The sequence below is a fragment of the Aedes aegypti genome, unplaced genomic scaffold (assembly GCF_002204515.2).
Source record: "Aedes aegypti strain LVP_AGWG unplaced genomic scaffold, AaegL5.0 Primary Assembly AGWG_AaegL5_hic_scaff_1953_PBJ_arrow, whole genome shotgun sequence".
NCBI lineage: Eukaryota > Metazoa > Arthropoda > Insecta > Diptera > Culicidae > Aedes > Aedes aegypti.
In genome coordinates this window covers 17,061-35,559 of record NW_018735437.1, presented here as the reverse complement: position 1 = coordinate 35,559, position 18,499 = coordinate 17,061, and the positions used below count along the sequence as shown (strand labels likewise).

The window sequence follows — 18,499 nt, the reverse complement described above, 5'->3', positions numbered from 1 at the left end:
TCTTCCATCTATATTAAAGGAACTATTCCTTAGTAGACTTTATTCAGAGATTATTAAAGTAGGTTAATTTTTCACAATATCTCCTTAAGTTCTTCCATGAAAATTTATCTAAAAGTACTCACAGGTATATTACCAGCATCTCCTCCAAGTATGTTTATACGAACAAGAAACATAAATGCTTATCAATTAAAACTTTTGCACCGATGGATTAGCTTCTTTTTTTCCAACAGGCTTTGAAAAAAGAAATCATATTTTTTCATCGGTTGAATGATATGTACATATGAAGTTTCATCATTTATGTTTTCAAACATTTTTATGTTTAATTTTCCCCACGCCGATGTACGCCGCCGCCAAAAATTGTCAACGGCGTGACGCCGATGACGCCACCGCCGCCGGTGCAAAATCGCCTTGATGCCGCCGCCGAATCAAATTATTTCGGCCCACAGGTCTCCATAAGAATTAAGTAAAAAGTTAGCATAATCCCGGTTGTTCCTTTCCTCCGGGGTACGCCGCGTGTCCTTTCGAGCAACCGCGCTCATAACTACCGAGATTTCAAGTGTGAGTAGAATTAGATTCGTGGCTGCGACCCACCATACTCGACTACGCTTGGCCACAGATAAGATGTTTATGCTAGAACAAAAATTTGCTGAAAACCTGTGTAAATATTCAAACAGAAACTCCTTACAATCACTAGCGCCGTCACACAAAGAATTGCGTCAATCAGTGGTGAATATAAGTATCTTGAAATGTTTCATATTCACCACTCACATCGTCATGGGAACTTAGCGATAACAGCGCCACCACAGAGTTGCTACTTGTGTTGCCATATAAAATGACCGTTTATTGTCTTACACAGTTTTGTAATCGGACTTGAACATCTGTTATCTGTGGCTTGGCTCTCGACAATTCAGAACCTGAACGGTGCATCCTGCCCACTGCGTTACACGTGTTACTGAACTTACCTAATTATAAATATAATCTTTGCAGAGTTGTTTTTCGGCATTCTCACAATATGCCCTGCCTTTTTAAGATTATACATACCTATGGAATCGACTCCATCTATTGGGAGTATTCTGTCAATTGAGAGCTGTTTGTCCGTGAAATCTTTTTTCTGTCGTTCCATGCCAAAGTCTCATTCTGGATTCCATGCAAAAGTCTCAGCTAGCAGATCCTTTCACCTATCCATTTTTAGCCCTTAAAACAGGAGACTGCCTGCTCACAAACAGCAGTACCGTAAAACGGGGTAACTTTGATAATGCGGGTAACTTTGATAGTGCGAGACCCACAACAATACTAAACGAAATGACAAAGTTTCTGTAATCAGTTAAGCAAAACGGATGCAAAAGTAAAGAGTATTAATATGATACTTTATGTCAAAGCTATTTTCGTTAGAATCAAGTGCATTTGAGGATTTATACACAAATATTAAAAATTCATAAGATTTTAGCATTTTTGCAACGCTTACAAACAATCTGTTCTGTGATCACTATTTGATGAAGTCATAATGAGTTATTCACTTATCCTTGTCAGGTTAGTTATAGTAGAACATGAATGCGGTCTCAAATCTCTTAGCGAAAACCATTTTTACAAACTGGGACCATTTTTGTAATCTAAGTCCATCTATAATCTAAATTTCCATATATATGTTCCGTAATTCATTCAATTTTGTTCGATTTATACTCCATTATCAAAGTTACCCCAAAACAGAAAACCGCCTTTCGATTATATGAAAATTAATATATCCATTCTGAATAAATATTTCGGAATTCCATCAAGTGCAATCGATAGCTAGGATGTCAGTACTTGTTTTAAAAATATAAATTGTAATACTTTGAAACAGTATGCATAAATATTGAAGTTTTCTTCGAAAAAAACTATCAAAGTTACCCCGTTTTAACGGTACACTCTTGTTCAATCGCTTTTCATATTAATTTTGATTTTGAGTGCGTTTAATTTTCGGTTTTAAAATTATATTAGATTAATAGTGATTTATTATTATTTATAATGATAAATTTTCTATATGCATTAGCAGTTCGTAAAAAGAATACTTAATATTGAGCGACACCAGATCTAAAGCAGTAGAACAGGGACTTTCGAGTATTCCAATCACTATAAATCCAACAATTTTAATTCGATGGTTGAAATAAAATACTGATATATATACATATCGAACTAATAAACAATAATACATAACATGCTTAAAATTATGTTCAATATTAAATACTATCGTTGGTTGATCGTATCCGTTGTTGTATCAGCCTTGTTACTCTTATCTGTAAAACTTTCTCTTATATCTGCCTCGTTTGGTGTTGAATTGTGTTTTGGATTATATTTTCCAATTCAATCTCGGAGCTGCAACTGGCGGTTTATTCAAAAAACATATCTTATCTACTTTGTTGAACCAGAAACGTCAACATAAAACATGCAAAATTAAAATAAAATAAAATAGTAGGACATTCCATTGATAATACATAGAAATAACATACCTCCAAGTTTGTTAAGATTAGCCGCCATATCTCTGACCGATTTTTTCTCCATTACTGCACCTGAAAATAATAAACTTGATATAGAATACAAACAGTGACATACAAAACAATAAGATTAATTAAGCTACATTTCTCTCTGAAATGTATGGATTTATTTATTACTAGTGGTCCCGGCAAACTTCGTCTTGCCATCAAGTAGGCTGTTGAAAAACGCTGTAATTCACGCCGTACAAAATGACAATGGACCTATACACGGGTTCAACCATTTGACGTTTTAGCGGTGCCGCGTTATTTATGTGACCATGGAAACTAGTGAATTCCGGCACCGCTCAAACGTCAAATTAGTGAACCTCGTGCATTGATTCCATGGACCGATGCACGAGTTCACTATTTTGACGTTTGAGCGTTGCCGAATTCACTCGTTGCCATGGTCACATAAACACACGGCACCGCTCAAAGCTCAAACGTCAAATAGTGAACTCGTGCATCGGTCCATGGACCTATGCACGAATTCATTATTTGACGTTTTTGCGGTGCCGTGCTATTTATGTGACCATGGAAACCAGTGAATTCGGCACCGCCCAAACGTCAAATTAGTGAACTCGTGCATTAGTCCATTCAGTTTCACTCTCATTTTTCCTACTTTCCCGGTGAATATCCTGTTATTTTTATTCGCACAAACACGTCGAAACCCGTGACGAACAAAATGGAGAAAGCAACATTCAAAATCGTTGGACCCGTTCGTAAGCCATTTCGTGACAAACAAACACCATTCCATTTTTATTTAAATAGATAGATAGATAGATAGATAGAAGATTATAGGTACCTACATAATCAAATTATTTGTTGCAGATATTTTATGTATATTTATGAAATAAAATAATACCTAAGGTAAGCAGCATTCATTTACTACGTAACGCTAATATTAAATAATTTCTGTTATGGCTATAGCGGTCATGCGACTCAAAGGTAAAGGCACAGATAACAGATTACACCAACAGTCCGATTACAAAACTGTGTAAGGCAATAAATGGTCATTTTATATGGCAACACACTGTGGTGGCGCTGTTATCGCTAAGTTCCCATGACGATGTGAGTGGTGAATATGAAATATTTCAAGATATCTATATTCACCACTGATTGACGCAATTCGTTGTGTGGCGGCGCTAGTGATTGCAAGAAGTTTCTGTTTAAATATTTACACAGGTTTTTACTAAATTTTGTTCTAGCATAAACATCTGTTATCTGTGGTAAAGGAAGCCTATAGAAGATTTTTGCAAATGATGGAAATGTATAGGTGGATAGGCGTCGCAAAGGAGCGACAAAATTGAAATTTTATTAGATGGTGAAAATTGAGCAAGCCATTTTAAAGTCAGTAAGCACCAAAGCGTCCTGTATTCTATCTAGCTTCTCTACTGGAGAAGGGTTGGCTCAATGCTTTGAGCTATTTGGAAATTATGTGGATTTTTAACATATTATATTATTTATGTTTCTCAATGATTGTCACAAACATTACCATAAGACCATTACCATTACCATTAAGATAGTCTTTAGAAAGCCATGTCAAATTCGAACTAAAGTTGCACATACAAACAAACAAAAATAATGTTAGAGTTTCCATCGCCTGGTGCCAACACACGGTATTTGAGCACGGTTGCTTGTGAGTTCCAAATACCATGTTTCATCTATAATTCCAAAATGGCTGAGTAAATTATATATTTTATTCCCTGAATCAATCACACAAACCTCAAGACATTATTTGATACAAAAGTTTTAATTATGATGCGCTTCGTTTGTTCAATTGAGAGATGTTTCAAAATATCACCGGCAGTCGGGGTCAGATGCATGGTATCTGGAACAATGCACAATAATCCGAATCCACAATTTAGCAGGAAAAAGATGTTTTCTCTATTCTCGTTGATTTTAGACGCATGATGTCTTTAGAGAAGTTGTTATTCGTAATTGTATTTTGCATCTTGTAAGAAAAAGTTGAATAGGGTGGTCCTTATCTATGTTAAATTTTTGACTCAAACTTTTTTTTGTTTAATGGAATTTGAGGCTGCGCTGTTCAGTAAACTTTTAGAAAATGTTGTTTTGAACAACTTTGTCCAAGAAACTTTTTATCTAACTCTTCATTTGAACGAAGTAAATGAATTATGAAAGTTTTAACTTAGGGTGGACCCGAAACATCAGTTATGTTGGTCTAACTTTTTTGTTTTCATTCCTACGTAAATGTGGTATTCCGATGAATTCTAGAGGAAGTAATGAATACACATTTTTGCTGAACATTGCAAGTTTGTAATTCTTGTGATTTTGAAGTTATAAGCAAATTTAGATGAAAAACTTTGAAAACTTTAGATGCCCATAGCTCATGGAGAGTTGTGGTTTGATCCTTCGACCTTGACGCTTGCTCCTGCGGGGGCCGGCGATGAGGGCAGGATCAAACATGTCGCGCATCGGTCGAGTAAAGTGAAAAAGTGCCGAGTTCGATTAGTTCTTTTTGATCTTTCCGACGTTGACGCTTGCTCCTGGGCAGTGCGTCAAGAAGCCCGAGTCAGTTGTTTTCCCTCTCGGTCGCGCGCCTATTTTCTCTGAGTGCTTTTATATAGCCGAGCAAACGAGTGAAGCTGAAAGTGGATTTGTTGCTACTCAAGGATAACGGATCAATTGGTGAGCTCGTTTCATGCTACTATTTCTTATCTATAAAATATGTATGACTGCACCTTTAAACGTTACAACGGTGAGACTTAAATATGATTTTTCAACAAACTTTGAAAGGTTCGTCACTGTGAGTGTCGACATAAACTCTGATTCATAAATTATTAACGTCTAACTTTTTTTTCAAAACTCCTTTTTCTTTTTACCTTTATTTTTGTAATTTAAAAAAAACTTTGAATGGTTCGACACTTCAAGTGTAGACTTGCGAAAGGTTCACTTTATTCAACAAACTTTGAAAGGTTCGTCACCTCAAGTGTCGGCATAATTTTTCTCTACATAGATATTGTTCATATCAAATGAAAATATTATATTCAAATATAAGAGCATGTTTATATCTCACCAATAATTATTTATCATGGTCTAATCGCTTATCAAAGTGAATCCTGTGACCCAACGATCCTCCCCATTAACAAACATCCCTCCCAGTAACCTTTGTGGAGATGCAGAGGAAAACACTGTCTCCAAATAGCAAAGGATACACACTAACATTCCTTCCCCCAATCCCACCTGACTGCAAGAACGTGGCCGGCGCCGTTATTGACCATGTATAAATAGAGGCACTGAATTATGCACACTGAAGAAGATTATGGCCAATCCCAGCCGAACATCTAGTTGATTCTTTTTGCATTTTCACTGACTTCGGTCAATCACGGAATAGCAACCATTGATATGTGTAGTCAGTCTAAGCTAAGCTAAGCTAAGCTAACATAAACCACTGCGACCAATATTTGATCTATTGCAGTATATCCCATGTCCTTTGTTTAGTGCATGTCGTGTTATCTTATCACTATTGAGAAGTGATGAAGTATTCGGTTTTCTTACAGTTGTAATTCCTAACTTGATCACAGGAAAGGATTCTAATTGAAAGGTTTCGCTATTTATTAGCCTTCATCAGTCGAAATCGGATCCCTTGATAAAGTCAAGAAATTACACCGATATTGCCCATGCATCAAAATCCTAGTCCTCACTTTTTCAAACTAGAGAACTAAATTTTTTTTTTCTATCTTATTAACGAGATTTTTAACCCTGGGCTAGTTCATCTCGGGACCAACGGCTTTACTTCCCTTCCGAAGGAAGTCGTCACTGAAATTTTTAATGACTATCTCGGGAATGGGATTCGATCCCAGGTCCTCGACGTGAGAGGCGTGTGTTCTAACCACTACACCAGGACCGTCCCCTGTGAACTAAATAAATAAAAGATTAGAAATCATATTGTTGTACTCGACTCATTTTTTCCTTGTCCTCGGCAACTGAGAAAACCGAGACTTGTCACTTTCAACAAGGTTTAAAAATGTAACATGGACTAAATAAAACAATAAAAAAACGTAATATCATACAAATTTTACAACAACAAGTATATTGAAGCGGCTGTTTACTATGAAACTTAATATAATATAGTAATAAATATATGGTGATAAAGACGGGATTGGTGGTCTAATGGCTACCGCTTCTACTCCATAAGCAGAAGGTCATGGATTCAATCCCAGGCCCGTCCCTTTCCTCGTACTTTGTAGTTGTATATCTCTCACTTGCTTCTATCTTCCATTCTTAACCTATCACACTCAAACTATTCGTTCATACCAAACGCTAGAACCAGATACGGAAGATAAACCATTTCCCCAACGCTTCCATTCTTCCATGCGCATGCTTTTCCTTACGCCTGATACATAGTTAGTCTGCTAACCACAAAAGCAAACCTCTCTGCCATGCCTTTCCCCCAATCCATACACTTCCGCATGAACTGGCGTAGATGCAGTCGGACTCCACGGTCTACAGTTGGCCAGTATAAGTGCAACAGCATTTCCTCCGCCTTCCACACATTGGTCTGCATTGTTGCCTAAAAATAGAAGATCACCAGCACTTATACACTAAGTGTCTGTAAGTCTCAAGCAGTCATTCGGTTGGTTCCTTGTGTAAGTGCAGCTGATCTGGCGATACTGGAGTAGCATCCACGGGCGGCCAATCAAGCTCAAGCTATAGTAATAAATATATGGTGATTTACATTTGAATCGTACCATCATTTCTACATTTTTATTCCTTATTTTTTCAAAAAGTTGCATGTAGAAAAGTTATTGATCTAGCTAAAACCTACAACTTTGCTGAAGGAAGCGCGCCAAAAGTCAATTTTTGAGATGAATTTTCTCTCAGTTTTTGCACCAAATATTGTCTAATGTATGGCGTTTCTAATGCCGCTTAAAGACAAAAAAGATCAAACCAACTCCATGACAACTTGCAATGTTCAGCAAAAACGTGTATCATTACTTCCTCTAGAACTCTTCTGAAGACCACATTCACGTTAAAATGAAAACAAACAAAAAAGTTAGACCAAAATAACCGATTTGTCGGGTTCAAACTTTCAGAATCAATTTACTTAGCTTAAATGAAGATTTAGTGTCTTCGACAAAGTTGTTCAAAATAACATTTTCTAAAAGTTTACAGAACAGCGCAGCCACAAATTCCATCAAACAACAAAGTTTGAGTCAAAATTTTAACTTAGATAAGGACCACCCTATTCAACTTTTTTCCTTCTCAAGATGCAAAACTCAATTACGAATAACTTCTCTGAAGACATCGAACGTCTAAAATCAACAGAGAAACACTTTTTTCCTGCTAAATTGTGGATTCGGACCATTGTGCAATGGTATACATTTAAGAACAGCAACTGTAACTATGGTTAAAATTTTCAAAATAGCACAAATCACATTTTTTGTGCAAAATATATAAAATAATCTACTGTATAAAACCTAAAAAACTTGAAAATTTATTAAATTATTTTTTTCTGATTAATTGAAACTTGAGATTTTTACCCTCACGGCATGTCACGGTATAGCCATAACAAAAATAATATAAAACCGATACCTTCTCCTATGCTAATATTAAATTTTTTTGACTGTCTTCTCTCTTCCTTAGTAACGCTTTTTGTATGGAAATTTTCAAAATTTTGTATAAGTCGTAACGCTTGAGCCTACCTCCTCCCCTTTTTAGAGCGTTACGTAATTTGAGGACGCTGCCTAAGAGAGATGAAAAAAATCATAAAAGGGGTTCAAAAATAAAAAGACCAGTGTAGTGACCTTACATGGCTCAATTCACTGATGTCCAAGAGATAACATACCGAATAGGGACTTCTATGGACTTGATATACGCGGTACCACGTAATTAAAAAATCGACCTGAATATTTTGTCTTTCACATAATACATTGTTCTACATAATGATTCGTAAGGTCATGAACATACGTATGGTCGAGAAACACGAGGTTTTTTTAACGTCGTGTTTTGAAACAACGTAGTTTTTTACGTTTTTTTTTAATTTTACGACGCCGGACAACGTAAAAAAAACTTAGTGTAAATAGTAAGTATGAAAATCAAAAACATGATTACCTGGTGTAATCCCAACGATGCTTCCTCCTCCAATAGCTCCTGGAGTTATGCCAACAATAGAACCACCTGGGGTTTGTCCAGATATCAATACAAGATCAAGCTCATCGTTGCCTTCATCGGGTGTTATTGAATCATTTGTTACAAAATCACTTTTCGATTCATGTCCCAGCACCGACCAAGGACGAGGTTTCTGTACTGAAACTGGAGTCTTCACTACACCATTTGCTGGCCTCTGAATCTCGGAATGTTGGCTCTTAACGGATTCACTGCTTGGTGATTTGTCTGTGTCAAACTCTGTACCGTGTATTGCAGAGGAATATGCGTCTGGAAACTTTTTTTCGTTGTCTGTATAATTATTAATTAAAGGTGATTTTTTGTTGATCGATGCAGAAACTTTTTCTAAATTATCCGATGAACGAGACCTTGAAGACCAATTGACATTTTTCATTACAGGGGAAGACCTTTCTAACTTTATGATTCTGCGTTCCTCGAGAATCGGGGTTGTTTCTTCAGACGTTACGTTACTAAATCGGCCACCATCATCACGACTAAGCGTAGGGCTATCAGCAAACGAAAGTAAACTACAATCCTCCGAAGTTGGTGACACAAGGGGTGTGAGCGTTGATGGTGTAGCAGAAGCAGGTCTAAAGAATGCTTCAATGCCTTCATTGACATCCGTGGATGGATCAGTAACATGCACAGCTGTTTTTTTCGGTGCACGCGTCTTAGCTCGCTTTGGCCGGCCTAAATAGAAAAAAAAATACCGTGAGTACCCATATTTCGCGCGCGCTCCTAATTTCGCCCACTGTCATTTTGAACATGTTGCGTAAAAGAAATTTTTGTTAATTATTATTTTGAATGATTCTGCTTCAGGTATGGTAATATAACATGCAATTACTTAATTCAATATGTATGAATAATTATGGGTAAAATGACAGTGAGCGAAATTAGGAGCGTGCACGAAACATAATAGCATCACGGTAATTGATTTTTATTGTTATTTAAAAGAAATGTAGGTATGGGATGGTACACAAATTATGTCACGCTAAATTTCAACTTTTTTACAATTTCAACAATTACAAAACTCAGGAATAAATCGATTTATCAGATATCTCAGAAGCATTTAGAAAGATGACGTTTTCGACAAAGTAGCTCAAGGGCTAGTTCGAGCAAGTTGATTCAAAATGTTGCCACTAGGCGGCGCTAGTGAGCATGTAAATTTTGTTTTGCAGATATCTCAGGAGCCTGACCACTTAGGAAAAGTTATTCTAGGCAAGTGATTAGAGATTTTGCCACTATGCGGGGCTAATGAGCATGAAATTTTGTTTTGCAAATATATCACAATACTGACCATCATCGGCAAAATTGTTTAGTAACTCAAGAGCTGTCATTATTTTAGTCAATCTCCAATTTCAAGGCCTAAACAAAAATAGCCTTTAAGCTACTGAACAACTCTGTCGAAGACGCCATCTTTAGAAATCGGGCTGCTTATTGGCTGCTTATTAAAATCATGCTCATTGGCGTCATCTTCTTCTTGGCATTAACGTCCCCACTGGGACAGAGTCGGCTGCTCAGCGTAGTGTTTCAAGAGCACTTCCACAGTTATTAACTGAGAGCTTTCTTTTTTTTTTTTTTTTTTTTTTTATTTCTTTATTAACGAGAATTTTAACATATAAGCTAGTTCTTCTCTTCGAGCTTTCTTTGCCTAAATTGCCATTTTCGCATTTGTATATCGTGTGGCAGGTACGATGGATGGTACTCTATGCCCAGGGAAGTCAAGGAAATTCCCATTACGAAATGATCCTGGACCGACCGGGAATCGAACCCAGACACCTTCGGCATGGCTTTGATTTGTAGCCACGGACTCTAACCACTCGGCTAATGAAGATCCCTTTGGCGTCATCTGGTAGCAAAATTTAGAATCAACTAGCTTGATCAATGATTGCCGTTGGCTTATTAAACAACAATTTTGCCAAAGATAGTATCTTTTGAAGTGGTCAGGCTTCTGAGATATCCGCAAAACATTTTTATAATCACTATCACCGTCTGGTAGTAAAATTTCGAATTTCTTGGCTCAAATAATTACAGTCTTTGAGCTACTGAACAACTTCGCCCAAGGCAGCGTCCTTCTTAGTTGTCAGGATCCCAAGATAACCGCAAAACAAGGGCTAAATGCTCACTAGCGCCGCCTGGTGGCAAAATCTCGAATTTATTTATAAAGGCAATTTACACCGTCTTCAGCCAAAGGCTGCACAGACTGAACAATCACGAACATTAGGCAACAGACAACACGAAACACCTAGTAGCCCAGTGACTACTACACTCTAGTACTATAATGTGAGTACAAACTTATCATCCCATAGTAAAAACTCATTCTTCAAATCTTAATGAAGGATGCTGCTCTAGAAAGCTTAATTGAAATCTGAGAAATTTTGCGAAATGTTTTAAATACTCTAGTACTATAATGTAAGTACAAACTTATCATCCCATAGTAAAAACTCATTCTTCAAATCTTAATGAAGGATGCTGTTCCAGAAAGCTTAATTGAAATCTGAGAGGGTGCTGCCACCCGAATTGGCGCGAAATGCGTCTTATATAAACTTATTGCGTTAAAGTTTTTAAAACATTAATTATATTGACTCGAAATTAATTCTATTTCACTCACCTTTCACTAAATGTTGAAGTGTCATTGATTGACTTGGTAATTCAGATATAGAATCACAGCATTCTTCGTCTTTTAGTTCGTCAGTAGGTTCTAGCTTACTTCTACTAGAATGGCACTCGGGAGATGGCGTCTCTACCATATCTGGTATATGAGTTAGACTCAGGTTTTCAATACCCAGTCCAACGATTGATTGAGGTCGTACTTTCCGCGCAATAGAACGGCGCTTTGTTTGCAGCTGTGGTGTAGCCTAAAAATGATTCTCAGTCAGGTCTCCTATTAATTTAACGAGCATAATTTTACTTACGAGATTTAAATATTCCAGCTTCTGATTGATGATTTGAGTGATCATGTGAAATACGAGATATAATGGATATATTCAGATGATATTAATTAATGACATTAGAAGTTCTAAGATGAATTAGGAAAAGCAACAGAAACCAGGCATGATTGACTCTCGATTCAAGAATGTTTCATTCACGATAAGAAGGGCTCTGTTATTTACCCGAGGTCATCAACACTGTCGGCAAAGTCATATATTTGCTTGAGAAATGTTATTAACCTTCCGCGGATGTTAAGAAAAACAACTTAATAAGATACTGGGGTCATTATGACCCAGAAATGTATACCCTATAAATCAGCGAAATATCAACCGAATAATGAAATTTATGCCGCATTCGAAAGATATACTCCTCAAGACTCTGATCACTACCTGGAATACCGGTTCCGGATCCAGTGGCCACCGGGAATCGGCTACGAAAGGGACCATGTTGGCCACGTGGAATTTCAGTACACTCAGTCCAGAAATCTGCAGTCATCACCAAATTGTATAAGATGCAGGCCATATAGGAATGTACTGTCTTCAGCAAACTTGTTTCGGGGACCAAGAACTTCCACATGGGATACAATTTAGTTCAGAACTCGACCACCGCGTGGCGCTAGCGTCGATATGAACTTCCGGTAGAGGCTAATTATGCGATAACTCGAGATTGCGAGCACATAGAAGGATGCTGTCTTCGGCAAAGTTGTTCAGGAGGATAAGGACTTCCACATGAGATACAATTTAGTTCAGAACTCAACCGCTGCGTGGCGCTAGCGTCGATATGAACTTCCGGTAGAGGCTAATTATGCGATAACTCGAGATTGCGAGCACATAGAAGGATGCAGTCTTCAGCAAAGTTGCTCAGGAGGATAAGAACTTCCACATGAGATACAATTTAGTTCAGAACTCGACCGCTGCGTGGCGCTAGCGTCGATATGAAGTTCCGGTAGGAGCTAATTATGCGATAACTCGAGATTGCGAACACATAGAAGGATGCTGTCTTCGGCAAAGTTGCTCAGGAGGATAAGAACTTCCACATGAGATACAATTTAGTTCAGAACTCAACCGCTGCGTGGCGCTAGCGTCGATATGAACTTCCGGTAGGGGCTAATTATGCGATAACTCGAGATTGCGAGCACATAGAAGGATGCAGTCTTCAGCAAAGTTGCTCAGGAGGATAAGAACTTCCACATGAGATACAATTTAGTTCAGAACTCGACCGCTGCGTGGCGCTAGCGTCGATATGAACTTCCGGTAGGGGCTAATTATGCGATAACTCGAGATTGCGAGCACATAGAAGGATGCTGTCTTCGGCAAAGTTGCTCAGGAGGATAAGAACTTCCACATGAGATACAATTTAGTTCAGAACTCAACCGCTGCGTGGCGCTAGCGTCGATATGAACTTCCGGTAGGGGCTAATTATGCGATAACTCGAGATTGCGAGCACATAGAAGGATGCAGTCTTCAGCAAAGTTGCTCAGGAGGATAAGAACTTCCACATGAGATACAATTTAGTTCAGAACTCGACCGCTGCGTGGCGCTAGCGTCGATATGAAGTTCCGGTAGGAGCTAATTATGCGATAACTCGAGATTGCGAGCACATAGAAGGATGCAGTCTTCAGCAAAGTTGCTCAGGAGGATAAGAACTTCCACATGAGATACAATTTAGTTCAGAACTCAACCGCTGCGTGGCGCTAGCGTCGATATGAACTTCCGGTAGAGGCTAATTATGCGATAACTCGAGATTGCGAGCACATAGAAGGATGCTGTCTTCGGCAAAGTTGTTCAGGAGGATAAGGACTTCCACATGAGATACAATTTAGTTCAGAACTCAACCGCTGCGTGGCGCTAGCGTCGATATGAACTTCCGGTAGAGGCTAATTATGCGATAACTCGAGATTGCGAGCACATAGAAGGATGCAGTCTTCAGCAAAGTTGCTCAGGAGGATAAGAACTTCCACATGAGATACAATTTAGTTCAGAACTCGACCGCTGCGTGGCGCTAGCGTCGATATGAAGTTCCGGTAGGAGCTAATTATGCGATAACTCGAGATTGCGAGCACATAGAAGGATGCTGTCTTCGGCAAAGTTGCTCAGGAGGATAAGAACTTCCACATGAGATACAATTTAGTTCAGAACTCAACCGCTGCGTGGCGCTAGCGTCGATATGAACTTCCGGTAGGGGCTAATTATGCGATAACTCGAGATTGCGAGCACATAGAAGGATGCAGTCTTCAGCAAAGTTGCTCAGGAGGATAAGAACTTCCACATGAGATACAATTTAGTTCAGAACTCGACCGCTGCGTGGCGCTAGCGTCGATATGAAGTTCCGGTAGGAGCTAATTATGCGATAACTCGAGATTGCGAGCACATAGAAGGATGCAGTCTTCAGCAAAGTTGCTCAGGAGGATAAGAACTTCCACATGAGATACAATTTAGTTCAGAACTCAACCGCTGCGTGGCGCTAGCGTCGATATGAACTTCCGGTAGAGGCTAATTATGCGATAACTCGAGATTGCGAGCACATAGAAGGATGCTGTCTTCGGCAAAGTTGTTCAGGAGGATAAGAACTTCCACATGAGATACAATTTAGTTCAGAACTCAACCGCTGCGTGGCGCTAGCGTCGATATGAACTTCCGGTAGAGGCTAATTATGCGATAACTCGAGATTGCGAGCACATAGAAGGATGCTGTCGGCAAAGTTGTTCAGGAGGATAAGGACTTTCACATGAGATACAATTTAGTTCAGAACTCGACCACCGCGTGGCGCTAGCGTCGATATGAACTTCCGGTAGGGGCTAATTGTGCGATAACTCGAGATTGCGAGCACATAGAAGGATGCGGTCTTCAGCAAAGTTGCTCAGGAGGATAAGAACTTCCACATGAGATACAATTTAGTTCAGAACTCGACCGCCGCGTGGCGCTAGCGTCGATATGAACTTCCGGTAGGGGCTAATTATGCGATAACTCGAGATTGCGAGCACATAGAAGGATGCGGTCTTCAGCAAAGTTGCTCAGGAGGATAAGAACTTCCACATGAGATACAATTTAGTTCAGAACTCGACCGCCGCGTGGCGCTAGCGTCGATATGAACTTCCGGTAGGGGCTAATTATGCGATAATTCGAGATTGCGAGCACATAGAAGGATGCTGTCTTCGGCAAAGTTGCTCAGGAGGATAAGAACTTCCACATGAGATACAATTTAGTTCAGAACTCAACCGCTGCGTGGCGCTAGCGTCGATATGAACTTCCGGTAGAGGCTAATTATGCGATAACTCGAGATTGCGAGCACATAGAAGGATGCAGTCTTCAGCAAAGTTGCTCAGGAGGATAAGAACTTCCACATGAGATACAATTTAGTTCATAACTCAACCGCTGCGTGGCGCTAGCGTCGATATGAACTTCCGGTAGGTGCTAATTATGCGATAACTCGAGATTGCGAGCACATAGAAGGATGCAGTCTTCAGCAAAGTTGCTCAGGAGGATAAGAACTTCCACATGAGATACAATTTAGTTCAGAACTCGACCGCTGCGTGGCGCTAGCGTCGATATGAACTTCCGGTAGGGGCTAATTATGCGATAACTCGAGATTGCGAGCACATAGAAGGATGCTGTCTTCGGCAAAGTTGCTCAGGAGGATAAGAACTTCCACATGAGATACAATTTAGTTCAGCACTCAACCGCTGCGTGGCGCTAGCGTCGATATGAACTTCCGGTAGAGGCTAATAATGCGATAACTCGAGATTGCGAGCACATACAAAAATGCTGTCTTCGGCAAAGTTGCTCAGGAGGATAAGGACTTCCACATGAGATACACTTTAGTTCAGAACTCGACCACTGCGTGGCGCTAGCGTCGATATGAACTTCCGGTAGGTGCTAATTATGCGATAACTCGAGATTGCGAGCACATAGAAGGATGCAGTCTTCGGCAAAGTTGCTCAGGAGGATAAGCACTTCCACATGAGATACAATTTAGTTCAGAACTCGACCGCTGCGTGGCGCTAGCGTCGATATGAACTTCCGGTAGGGGCTAATTATGCGATAACTCGAGATTGCGAGCACATAGAAGGATGCAGTCTTCGGCAAAGTAGTTCAGGAGGATAAGGACTTGCAAATGAGATACAATTTAGTTCAGAACTCGACCACCGCGTGGCGCTAGCGTCGATATGGACTTTCGGTAGAAATTACACAGATATTGTCCGTGCATCAGAATCATAGTCCCTACTTATCAAACTAGAGAATCAAATGAATGAAGGATTATGAAACAAATTGTTCAATTTTTTTCCTTGTCTCGATCATTGTCAGACCATTCTCTGCAACTGGGAAAACCGAGACTTGTCACTTTCAACAAGGTTTAAAATGTAACAAGGATTAATAAGTGTTCCTTTCATTACTCGAACATCCTGTTCTTCTCGTTTGAAGCAGTCAGGACTAGGGTTCACTGGTATATCTTTTCTCCATAACGCACCATGAAACTGTGACGTACCCGCGTTATGGGTCATTTAGAAGGATGCTGTCTTCCACAAAGTTGCTCGAGCACCCGGTGGATTTGACGTCGATTTGTATTTCCGATAGAGGTTAATTATTAGAGGGGGTTTTCACATTTTTTGAGCTCAAACACGACCCGTACCCGACTTACTTTATTTTTTTTTTTAAACCCGGACCCGACCCGTACTCAGACCTGACCCGAACTTGAAAAAAAAATCCGCTGTTCAAATCCAAATCTGACACGAAACCTAAGCATTTTTTGTAAGAAAAGACCGAGTTTTCAAAATAGATAAATTCATCGTTTCTGATGCATAAGGAAGCTTTTTGGTTGTTACTCTTACCATAACTCATACTAAAGTCCACCTAAATCCGCATTTTTACAAGCCCGATTCCGACGTACTCGAAAAAAATGTTCTAGCCTTCAAATCCGTCCCGAACCATTCGAGTCCGGATTTGAAAACCCGAGACCCGACTTATAGAAGGATGCTGTCTGCGGTAAAATTGTTCGAGAGAATAAGGAATTAGTCATGAACATACGTTAAAAATTTAACCAGCATGTGGTGCTGGCGTCTATATGTACTTCCAGAAGGAACTCTTTTTTGAAGGTTTTATCTTCGGCAAAGTTGTTCAGTTTTTTTTTAATTCTGCGTAGTAAATTCCGCGTGACGCTCGTCATTATATTGCTCTTATATGATATGAACTCTGAACTTGTGGGCTTCGTGGCCGTGCGGTTAGTGTCGTCAGGCAATGCATCGTGTCATGGGGTGTGGGTTCGATTCCCGCTGCAGCCATTGAAACTTTTCGTGAGGAATGTTTCTCGGCTGTACCATTGGAGCATGCTTATTCTTTGTCTAGTGTTAAGTAACAGTCTGTGCAGCTAAATGGCTGAAGACGGTGTCCGTGTCTTTTAACTACACGATCCACGAAAAATATGTTACGATATAAACTACAGTCGACTCTCCATAACTCGATATTCAAGGGACCATCGACTTATAGAATTATGGTATAATAGAATATACCGACACAAAATCGAAGGAACTAATTTTTGTATTTCCAATATTTTTATTATCATTTTTGTAAGAAAGCAGTATTATTTTGTTGATAGCATTTTACAAACTATTATTTAAAAACATTTTTCGAAGTGCTCGAAAAATCACGTTATTTTTACTGACAATAGTTTTTATCATTTTCATGTCATTACAACTTGTAAGTATTTATTCACCTTCAAACAAAAATTAAATCACGTTTCCCCAAAAAAGAAAAAAAAATTAAAATAGATATCGAGTTATGGAGAGAAATTCACATCTCACGTAACATCAACTTGTGGAGATATCGAGTTACAGAAATATCGACTTATGGAGAGCAAAATGTATGGAAATTCGAAGGAACCGGAGAATCCATCTAGTTATAGAGTATTTCGGGTTAGAGAATATCGAGTTGTGGAGAGTCGATTGTATATAATATAAAATAAGCTCTATGATATGATATGAACTATATTGTACTCACTTCTAAAATTCCAACAAGAGTTCAGATACAGATAACGTCATGAAGTTGCAAAAACAATTACTTCTAGTTTTCTTTAGAAGTTGTTGCAGTAACTGTGCACTTTAGTTTTTAATTGGATCCGGAGGAATCTTATGACTTTATACCAGTTATTCCTTCTGGATTTCCTCCAAAAAGTTATCTAGATCTCACGACGTAGTTCACATCGGAGTTATTCAAAGGATATAGTCCAGTAACCTTAAATGATTTGTATGATGGATTCTACAGTTATTTACCGAGAGCTCATCCGATGGAATACAAACCCATGCCCTTCTGTCCTCATCCTCTCGAAATATCTCCAGAGACACTCCCAAAGATTTTTCCAGGAAATTTTTCGAACATTCCTCCAAGTATTTTACCAGAAAATAATCCAAGCTATTCTGTACCTTAATCTCTACAATGATTTCTTCTGGGGTTCCCTAGGACTTTTGCCAGAGATTCATTCAGGAAGAACTTTTGTTTGCCATGCATGGAATAGCTTCCTCCAGGGAGTTGACATGGAATTTTTACAAGGATTCCTACAAAAAAAATATGTATAAGGATTTCTTCAGAGATTTCGCAAAGGTTTCCAGCAGAAATGTCTTAAGTGATTCCTTCGTAGATTCCTCCAACAAAATCTTTATTGGGATTCTTTCAGGATTTTTTCCAAGGGTTCCTCCAGGATTCGTTTTAGGAATACTTCGAAATTTCTCCGGAGATTTCTCCAGGGATTTTTTAAGTTATTTCTTCTGGTATTCCTCTATAAAATTTTCCACAGACTTTTGCAAGGATTTCTCCAGGAAAGTGTCTTCAAGGATTCTTGCACAGATATCTCCAAGGCTTTCTCCAGGAATTCCTCCATAAATAACACTTAAAACAATTTCTTCAAGGATTACTAAAGATGTTTCTCTAGTGATATCTTCA

At 39.0% G+C, this 18,499-nt stretch overlaps 1 protein-coding gene across 3 annotated transcripts; it reads right to left on the bottom strand.

Moving 5' to 3' along the window:
- Window positions 1–2,274: 2,274 nt before the first annotated feature.
- LOC110680878 lies at window positions 2,275–17,448 on the bottom strand. Of its 3 annotated transcripts, XM_021856669.1 has the most exons (6): window positions 17,444–17,448; window positions 12,102–12,104; window positions 11,248–11,494; window positions 8,583–9,326; window positions 2,487–2,546; window positions 2,275–2,391 (listed from the first exon to the last, which is right to left on the bottom strand). In XM_021856669.1, exons 3-6 carry the CDS (start codon window positions 11,384–11,386, stop codon window positions 2,327–2,329), a joined length of 1,008 nt encoding a protein of 335 aa, XP_021712361.1. In that variant the 5' UTR covers window positions 11,387–11,494; window positions 12,102–12,104; window positions 17,444–17,448; the 3' UTR covers window positions 2,275–2,326. The 3 variants fall into 3 exon arrangements, with proteins under 3 accessions (XP_021712361.1, XP_021712359.1, XP_021712360.1); XM_021856667.1 differs by lacking the exons at window positions 12,102–12,104; window positions 17,444–17,448 and adding an exon at window positions 11,552–11,807; XM_021856668.1 differs by lacking the exons at window positions 12,102–12,104; window positions 17,444–17,448 and adding an exon at window positions 11,552–11,807 and having other exon boundaries at window positions 2,275–2,388.
- Between the last annotated feature and the right edge of the window lie 1,051 nt (window positions 17,449–18,499).

What these genes read in the sequence shown, in the direction of transcription:
- LOC110680878 (XM_021856667.1), bottom strand. Translation starts at nt 11,596, where the DNA reads ATGATCACTCAAATCATCAATCAGAAGCTGGAATATTTAAATCTC. An exon ending in AGCTGGAATATTTAAATCTC is followed by an intron (nt 11,495 to 11,551) that starts GTAAGTAAAATT and finishes AATCATTTTTAG; the next exon opens with GCTACACCACAGCTGCAAAC. An exon ending in CATCGTTGGGATTACACCAG is followed by an intron (nt 2,547 to 8,582) that starts GTAATCATGTTT and finishes TATTATTTTCAG; the next exon opens with GTGCAGTAATGGAGAAAAAA.